The sequence below is a fragment of the Lynx rufus genome, unplaced genomic scaffold (assembly GCF_022079265.1).
Source record: "Lynx rufus isolate CCGP_SWC_20201006 ecotype Redwood Valley unplaced genomic scaffold, mLynRuf1.p SCAF_1, whole genome shotgun sequence".
Lineage (NCBI taxonomy): Eukaryota > Metazoa > Chordata > Mammalia > Carnivora > Felidae > Lynx > Lynx rufus.
In genome coordinates, this window is record NW_025814823.1 from 185,350,797 (window position 1) to 185,360,801 (window position 10,005).

At 37.6% G+C, this 10,005-nt stretch overlaps 1 protein-coding gene across 1 annotated transcript; it reads right to left on the reverse strand.

The window, feature by feature from the left end:
• Window positions 1-1,891: 1,891 nt before the first annotated feature.
• On the reverse strand, window positions 1,892-8,226 carry CCNG1 (cyclin G1). The gene is made up of 7 exons (XM_047091441.1): window positions 8,013-8,226; window positions 6,645-6,908; window positions 4,664-4,917; window positions 4,020-4,098; window positions 3,832-3,930; window positions 3,408-3,602; window positions 1,892-2,613 (listed from the first exon to the last, which is right to left on the reverse strand). Exons 2-6 carry the CDS (start codon window positions 6,906-6,908, stop codon window positions 3,411-3,413), a joined length of 888 nt encoding a protein of 295 aa, XP_046947397.1. The 5' UTR covers window positions 8,013-8,226; the 3' UTR covers window positions 1,892-2,613; window positions 3,408-3,410.
• Between the last annotated feature and the right edge of the window lie 1,779 nt (window positions 8,227-10,005).

Below are 10,005 nucleotides of genomic sequence, written 5' to 3' on the forward strand. Positions count from 1 at the left end.
ACTTAGTAAGCAATAACACATCTTATAAAAATCATTTTATTAGTAAAAATAGGAAAAGTAAATTCCATAGTATTATTTTCTGATCATGATGGTGGCACTGAAGTTCATGTGGCCAGAAAATAGTTTCAGTTGTAAAGTACACAATTTCATAAGTCCATGTAATTGTCTATTTTGGGAGGTAATGTGCAGTGGTTAAGAGCACGGCCTTTGCCTGGATTTAAATCCTCATTCCCAAATATCAGATATGTGACCTTGGGCTAATTGCTCACCTCTTGTGTGGCTCCAGTTCATTTGTAAATTGGGATACTCTGATTTGATTTGGAGGATTTGAGATGATTCATATGAAACATGACAGTAGTACCTGACAGTAGAAAACTATCATTGCTAATCACAAATGTTAGATCTAGAAATGTCTGTTTTTATATTTTTAAGTAAGTACTACGCCCAACATGGGGTTTGAATTTAAGACCCAGAGATTAAGAGTCACATGCTCTATAGACAGAGCCAGCTAGGCACCCCAGAAATGTGTTTTTAGATAGTATGTTACATAATTTGAAATACAGAAGGTTCAGGTGCCCTTTTGAAAACTAACACTGAAAAGAGGGGTTATTAAGTATGTCTAAGCTAAGTGCAAAAGGAACTTTCCTTTATTAACAGTTTTTGTATCAGTAACTCCTTGCAATGTTCACATTGTCTTCTTAGTTTAATTAACATAATTGCTTCAAAATCCTGTTGTTTCAGTTCAAATTACCAATTGATCTAAGCAGGCTAACACAGCACCTGGTTGTTAATCTGTCATTACCAAGCACATTGCTGGAATGCCCTTTAAAGTAAGACAGTTTGTACAGAACTTCAAGTGGGCTGAATATAAGGGTGAATTTGTACTGAGGATATCCACAGTAGTCATGAATCTACATGAGAGAAGTAACCAATGTTGCATAAACACCACCTTTTTAATGCACATTAAAACATATTTGTCCTAATCTTGTCTTCTAAAAAGCCATTAGCAAGTAAAGCAACAATTAGGTAAAAGCCATACTATTAATTGAGATTTTGTTCCTGCTGTGCATCTTACTTTGCTGCTAAATTTAAATTTACTGAGTGGAGATAGCTTTTTATTGTGGTTCTGGCATCACATTGCCAAAATAGTTAAACCAGAAGAGAAACAAACACAAACTACCCAGCAAAGGAATGCATGTCAGTAACTTTATTGAAAGATAAATCCCTTAGTACCAAAACATAATGGTAGTTGGTTAGGCTGCCTTTGCCAACTCAGAATTAATCACTGATGAGGTCAGATTATTGAAATAGATGAGCCTTTTGGGAAAACTGAGGTTATCCACAAAACACAGTTTACAAAACTATAAGATATATTATGGTTCTTTGGTTTATTTTCCAGGCACATTTACCCATAACATGTCAAATTTGGGTAGAGCCATTCTGGATGGACTCAGGCTATTACTCACTGCACTGCGTAACTGTTTACAACACTTTTAATGCCATAGATCTCCTTATAGACTTAATAGAAAATCCTGAATACTACCTTAGCAACTTCATAATTATGAAGACATCTCTTACTTTTTTAATTACTTTCTTTAGGCACAAGAGGGACAATTAGTGAAAGTATATTCTCTTCCTTTTAAAATTCAAAATTAGCAGTTCTTTTTTTAAATGTTTATTTTTGAGAGAGAGTGCGAGCATTGGAGGGGCAGAGAGAGAGGGGGACAGAGGACCCAAAGCAGACTCTGCACTGACAGCAAAGGGCACGATGCAGGGCTCATGAACCGTGAGATCATGACCTAAGCCAAAGTTGGATGCTTAACCGAATGAGCCAACCAGTACCCCCTGGAATAGCAGTTGTTATAAAAACAGCCCTTAGTAGAAGCTTACGGAGTGTTAAATCAAGTTTTTGGAGTGAAGTTAATTTATTTTGAATTACACAAACCAGTTTTTCTTGATGGGATTAGACGGAGGCAGTAGATATTGTGTAAGTTTTGTCATGGATACAAATATTACCTGTTTTTTAGAAAAAATATTAAAGATAACCTAATATGCCAAAATGACTAGGGCTGTAGTTTTGCTTTTATAAAATGCCCTCAAATTTAAATGTGATTTCCAAGTAGCAATAAAGTCCACATCCCTGGATTATCTGTTTGCACTACAGGTACCAAGAAACCATTTTCACTGCCTAAAACAGTAACCCTTATTATGCCTTAAAAGTGCATTTGTGAATTGTTGGTTTTGATGTATACCTCATAATTTAGAATTAGGTTACCACTTTTAATACCACCTAAATACAATATACTGACCCAATCTACAAAGTTGGATCAATGTTTGAAATGAAGATTCACAGTTAACCTTCCCAGGCCTGTTATTAACATTTCACATTTATACTCTTAGCTTTGATTTGTATGCCTCACAGATGAATTCAAATTTAATTATAATTCCACTACAGCATGTTAATTAGGTAGTTTTCCCAAATCTGAGAACATCAATGCTAATCTCGTTGTGATGTTTTGAGGCTTCACAGCTTAAATCCATTATAACATTATGGAATCCATAGCTCAGGATTGTGGAGAAAGGCTTCAGAGGAGTATTGTCATTGTAACAATCCTATTTAAACAAAAAATCAAGTTATTAGAAGTCTACAAAATATAAATATTAACTATTAAAAATCAATTGTTCAATTGAAGATTTATAATCATATCATATGTAGATGTGTTAATATTTAGTTTGAATAGGAAAAAGTGAAATCACCACTCAGGTAAATTTAGATGGCACCAATGTGCATCGTATCAGTGACAAGGTTTACATTTTTTATGCATATAACTATTTTCCAGTGTTCTAACTGCTATAGCAATGGTATACAACTACAGCACTGAGACACCCTGGCAGTTTGCAGATACCCAGTGTGGAGATCATCTGCCATAACTTACTTTAAGAATAACATCCAATTTCATACTGATTTTGTTTATAAGTCAATAGTCTCAAATTACTTCATTTATGGTTGAAACTTTTGGTCCTGTTGTCCTACTCAGGCTAGTGTTAACTTTAAATGTGCAAGAACTTGAGTCTACATAAAGCAAAATGAGGTGAAAAATACTGTCTTAGTGCTTCTTTTACAATTCAGCTTATTAAGGTGATTTTCTAAGCTGATAATTTAATGAAGTGGCCAATGTGCATATCAATGATTGGATAAATTCCTTACTCTCAGGGCATTCTATTTTAAATGTAGTACTGCCCTCAAATATTAGCTAACTAGATCAGTGAAGTCATTTTCTCCATTGCTATTTTAATTCCATTGTTTATTTTGAAAATAATTCAGATTTTAATTCCTCAACTCTAGAATAAAACTGTAGCATTAGAAGATTTTCTCTGTATGGAGAGTAACTATGAACCAAATTTACCAATTAAGGGACCATTTCAGGAATTGTTGGAAGGTGGGTTATTCTGTAGTAACTATGTTTCAATTGCCGTGCTGTACGTCCAGAAACAATCCATTTCAACTTTTGAACATTTGGTTTGGAACACTTGTTTGATGAATATTCAGTTAAACACTTGGATACAAGCTCTTGCCAGAAGGTCAAATCTCTGCCACTTATCTGTACATAAAAAAAAAATTATCAGTCAATAAAAAAGTCCTATAGTATTTAACTATAGCAATAATTGTCATCTTCCTAACATGTGTCTTTCCTTGTCAAATAAATCTGAGGATAAGCTACTTATGTTTCAAACAGACACATGACATCTCATTTTACTTCAGGAGATAGTACAAGTGGTTTAGTTTCTTTTACAGCTGTTAACACCATTTAGGCTATGACCTTGACATACCTTGGAATGTGTCTGAAGACATTCTATTCCTTCTGTTAACTCTACACACTTCTGTGCTTGGATTTCCAGTGCAATGATAGACAATGCCAACACAGAAGGCTAAAAGATAAAATTTAAAGTAAGTATTGAATAGAAAATAATAGAAAATAGGTATATAAATAGGTTTAATCTTTATATAAAATATTTACCTTTGCTTTAGAAAATATGATCCTGCAGTGGCATGCCTTAAGCTGAGCTTCTAGTCTTTCAAAATTAAGACTATTCTTCCTTTAAAAAGATAATGAGATTAATTTTATATAGAAAATTTAAATGTAGTCACAAGAGATTTTTAGAACACTGAAATCATTTTAAAGTAAAGTTTATGCACACTTACCACAGAAAATAATTTGAAGAATTCCTTCAATGGTATTAACTTCTTAAAGATGTCATAAATGAATTTTAAATAATTGGTTCCCCCTTCTTGAAAAATGTATCATGCCACAACTATCCAGTTTTTTAATCTATTTCTACACCTACTAAAGTTCTTTTTCCATAAATCTGTTAGATGCTTACTTACTAGGTTCTATGAGTTAACTAGTCTATAAATGGAAAATGTAATAAAAAAATGTAAACATGTCCTTTAATCCTAAGAATTGGCCTTCACAGACTTCAAGAAGCTGTTGACAGCTTCTGCTGGATAGTGAAGTGAAAGTGCTGAAGGTGTCATTTTGTTTACTTTTTTTCCCCTCATTGTACTTATTTTCATTAGAATTATCCCAAGATACTGATTATTTGCAACATCCAGAATACCATTTTGATTTCCAAATCTTTGGGCAAAACAAAGGTCACATACCTTTCAATTGGCAAGTTCTCTTGAATGAGTGAATAGTAGAGTTGCAGAAATTGAAAGGCAGTAGTAGCTTTGACTTTCCAACACACCTTCTCCAATACAATCTTTTCCATTCTCATCAAGTCTGAAACTGTGAACCTATACTGGCTTATTCGGATCAAGTCAGTTGCCAATGGGACATTCCTTTCCTCTTCTATTGATTTTACAGCCAGATAGAAGCAGCTCAGCCCAACACACCCAAGGTGTTTGGGCTGTACCTAAAAAGACAGTAAGCCCATTTCTTTAGCTTATTTCAGTTAAAAAAACCATAAAGGATAATATAGAACTCAGACCCATCATTTATGACAATGTATCCTTGAGGTTTATTTTTCAACTGTGAAGGACCTAACAATATCCAATCATACTTCAACTGCAGCCGGTCAATGCTATGTACCTACTTGGAACCAATTTTGGAGAAAGTGGACTAAGTTTCAGTGTAATGTTTGGCTTCAGCCCATATGAAACTTTTTTTTTCCCCCTTTGTAACTCACTGTAGAACTGTCAGCACTGTGTTCTAGTTGGGCCAAATAATTAACTGGTCAAAGGCTTCTGTGAGGACTGAAACACCTTTACAGTTTATGCACAAAATTTCTTTCTAGGATGATGTGTTTTTCCAGGCTGTTTTCTTTATGTAATGTGTAAAATAGTTTTTAAATACTTTAGCACACACTGTTTATTCTACTTCTAAAGCTTTACCCACTCCCAGTCTTTTATTTATTCTTTCCAGAATACCGACAATGTAACAGTGTCAAGCTTCTATCCACCCTAAATTCCAGCTTAAACTAAACTTTAAGAAGCTTGTACCAGTGTTTGTACCCTTCTTTTCTTGGAACCCCTCTAATATATTTATTCCTCTTTAGATGTTTAATTTTATTATACTTTGCATTGTATAATAGTTATTGGTGCAAACATTCTCCCATAAGATTATAATATTTTTAAGGGACAGATGTGTATTATTAATCTGTGCAACATTTATAGATTCAAAGGTAGTGTCCAAAGAATAGTTTAATTAGTCTGTCTGAGCAAGTTTTTTGAACCATCCAATTCAGCAAATACTGAGTTCTTTCTGTATATGATGTGTTGTGAAGGACTAAAAGATGAGTTTCATTCCAATTGCTGTATCATCTCATTCACTAATGACCATGGGCACAGAGAAGGCAGATATATTTTTAACAGTTAAGCAAGCTCTGAAAGTTACATGGATGTCCACTTATTCAGTATAGGGAAATAATTACATATGTGTTCCTCCTTCAAAAGATACTGTCTTCCCTATTGTATGCAAACTGATGTTGGAAATGGCAATTATAAGCAAGATCTGAATAGGTCTAGGGCTAAAACAATTAGAACTTTATATATGACTAGAAATTAAGATACTCTATTGACCAAGTGGTTCACAGCATCAAAAAAACAAAAACAACAAAAACAGCAAAAAACCTCTCTCTTAAGTAGGCTTCACGCCCAGCATGGAGCCCAGCTTGGGGCATGAACTCCTGACCCTGAGATCAAGCCCTGAGTTGAGATCAAGAGTCGGACGCTTAACCTACTGAGGCACCCCAGTGCCCCAAACCTCTAATTCTTAACCACAATCTAGCATTCGGCCTCTAACAAATTTCTTTAAATTTAAAAACAACAGTAAATAAATGAAAATGCCCAACCAAAAATTTTTAAAAAACAACAGCCACCTCTCATACTGGGAGAGTCTGCAATTATTTGTTATTAGGTTGTTTTTCAATGTCAGAAGTTAAATCTAATGATGCATTCCTCTTGATTCTAAGGAAGAGTATTCATCGATGCTGTAGCACACAGAATCATCACAATGTTTTGGCTACTTGATGAATATAAAAAGGTCAAGTTTATGAATACCAGCCCAAAGCTAGCTATTCCATCTCCAAAACACACTGAGCAAAATTAAGAAATACTCTGTGTAATGTAGCTTTAAACATACCTTCATTTTGGACAGGAATCTGTCCAGTAAATTCACAGCTAGAGAAAATGTCTCCGTGTCGAAGCCAAAGAACTGAGTTAGACTAAGAAGATCTTTTACTTCAAAGTCCCTTAGCCTTGCAGTCATTCTGAGGCCATTATCGTGTGCAGATTCGATTAGTCTCAAGCCGCAGACCTTTGGCTGACATCTCGACTCCTGTTCCAACAGGGCATTCAGCTGGTGTAGCAGTTTCTGAGAGTCAGTTGTTGTCAGTACCTCTATCATCTATATATAGAACAAGGCACAGAAAGGAGTGTTAAGAAAAGCCCTTCCTGCCTTCAACAGAAAGCCAAGCAGTTTTTACTCAAGTCTCCCTTCCCCCAAAGCTGCTAGTGAATCTAAGTCCTTGCAAAGTGCCATCTGTTACCCCCAACCCCATCCCACCAGTTGGTCACATCCCAAATTGTGAGTTTTCTACAGGGTGGGAGCTGTGCCTTAAAAAATTTGCAAACCTTCAAGAAATTCTTGTTCAAGCCATTCACTGTCAAGAAATAACTATGAATATCGATGCTGCAAGGGTGAAATTAGATGGTAGTATGTATTCTGCTATATATTAGCAACAAGGAACTGTTAATGTTAATTTTACTTAATCTCTAGTGCCTCATCTGTAAAGTGGGTATGACTATTATTACCTACCTCATAGGCTTGTGTGGAAAAATGAAATCACCTAGGTATAGTGCTTAGCACCTATAGTAAGTACCTAGTAAACACGGGACAATAATAACTTATTTCTACGTCTGTAAAACGAGGTAACAATATTGGTCTCTGAATGGCTATTAAGATGATTCACCTAGAGTTTTGCACAGTGTGTAACACACAGCGCTCAATAACTGATAACTGTTATTGGTGTCAGGAAAGGAAGCTTAAAGCGTGCTATGGGAACACGGAGTGAGGGCAGGAGGCTAATTTAGTTGCAAAATGAATTTAGGAGTTTCATTAATTTAAAAGCCGGTATTCCACAGCTACTATGTCCTGGCCACAACTAAGCCCCGGATACAGGGCTACCTCCCATACACCAACTGAAAGACAGGGAGGCAGGGGGATCTTTAAAGTGGGGCGACGGACGCAGATGAGGAATCACTAACTTTATGGGTCCAGCTCTTTTAGCCCTGGGCTGGTCCCTGGGGCCTGGCCAACCTGGCGTTAATACTTCTCAGGAGGTCGGGTCTGGCCCCGCCCCTCCAAGCTCGAACTAGCCTGGACTTGTTGCTTACAGCAGCGGGAGAGTTAACTGAGAAAAAGGGCGCGGGCCGAACTTACCCCTCACCCTACGCCCCCAACCCTGCTACCTAGCTGCACCACGAAGTCAACCCCGAAGTCCCAGCTCACCTTGACCGCGACTGCGGCTCCTCGGTGGTAACCTCCCTCCCCGGGCCTGCTCTCACCTCACCCCAGGATATCAGATCCGACAAGCCCACGAGGCGAGAGGACTCGCGGGTAAGAGGTGAGTGGCCCGGGGAGGGGGAGCCGTCCTGGGTGGAGGTCTCCGCAGCGCCGCCGAGACGACACTGCCCACCACAGAGTCAGCTCCGAGCCGAAGGGGCCGCGCCTGACTGCCCGAGTAATATATTGGAGGGCGGGGCTTTCCCGAGTCGGGAGGGGGAGGGGGAAATTTTCGCCCCTGATTGGTGTAGTTCCTTTGATGGATGGCCCCAGCGGTCCAAAGAGGGCTGGTCTGTGGAGGAAGAAGTCTAGCCAATCAGCACACACTTCCCATCAGAGTCAAATTCTCCGCCCCTTGAGACCACGCCCTACTTCCTCTAAGCGTCTCTCATTGGAGAATTTTCTAAAGCGTCTTCAATGAAGGGAGGTCGAACTAAATGCTGCACGCCCCCTGTCCCGGGTAAGGTCTCCTCTGGCAACCGGATTGGCCAGGACATCCTTCCAGAGTGTACTGGGAGTTTTTGTTTCCTGTGGTTTAGTAAAGTGGTTCGGCCTTCTCTTTTTAAAATTACAGTGGCTAGTTACAAAACACAAAGTAAAGCCTTGATTTTTCATTACAGATGGAGAGTTGGTGTATTTTCTATGGGGTGGTGTATTAAATTTCATAGGTTTCTTCTTGTGAGCTTTGGATATCAATATTTCTTGCCTTAATTTGCTTTTTGTATAATTTATCAAAGAATGGAGTCGGGGTAGGTACATTCTTGGTCTTTACCAATTTTCTGAATTTTGTTTTTTAACAAATTGAAAGAGAAAAGCTGGTAGCTTTTTAAGGGCTTAAAATGGAAGGTGTGTGGTTGACTCCTAAGAGGAGTACATGGGGAAATAGTTGTAGTAACTATGAATCTAAGTCCACAGATCCGTGTGTGAAGTGAGCCCATGCCATGTTGGTGGGAAAATAATTGGCCTGAAGCCTTCCTGGACTCCCTCTTTCTCTCACTGTCACAGATGAGAAGGGTCTGCGTTAAAAGGACCTGAGGACTGGTGAGCAAAGAGTCAGTTATCAGTTCTCATGGACTGTGCTGGGATGTCTCTGTTCTCATGATCTATTCCTGGTTAGTGGCCATCTGGGCTATTAAAAGTAAAACTCTGAAAGATTTACTGGTATTTCTGCTCTTTACGGTGTATTTTCTTGAGGCAATGCCACAGAACCAAGTCCCGAAATGGGGGCAGAGTTGTGGAGAGAAAGGGGGAGGAGGAACTGGGGAGAAAAGTTAATATTTCAAAATAACACCTCAGCCACAAAATCATGTTAGTTGACAAAGTGCAGCCTTTCAAATGGGGAAGGGGCCTTGGTCCTCCTTGAAAACAAACTTACATAATGAATATAAATGGACAATTTAAAAAATACTACAATAATGTGTGAGTTTACAAATGTACATGTTTCTCTTTTGGCTTTTAGTTACAGCATCATTCACTGATATCTATTGAACACATAATACGTGCCAGTGGAGAACAACATATATTGGTCCCTGTCCTTGTGGAACATGTAAGGCTTGTGGACACTATGAACACATAGACTTTGGAATAAAACTTTTTCAAATCATAGGCTACTAACTAGCTATGTGACTTTTAGCAAGTTATTAAATCACATTGAGTTTCCATTCTTTTTTCAAAAATGGGAAGTAAAAGCACCCTCTTCATAGCATTATTGAGAAGATTAAAGCAAAGTACATAAAGAAGTAGGCAATATGCCTGGAACAGAGTAAATACTTGCTAAATAGTAGCCTTTATTATTAAATTACTAACATTTCTTTCGAAATGTCTTGCTTAACCATACATTTGATTGTGTTTTCTCTATTGTCAGATTTAGTGTTCTCAGCCTAGAATCGGACTATTAGAATATTATTTATTTAAAATTAATAAAAGTATCTAAGTTGCA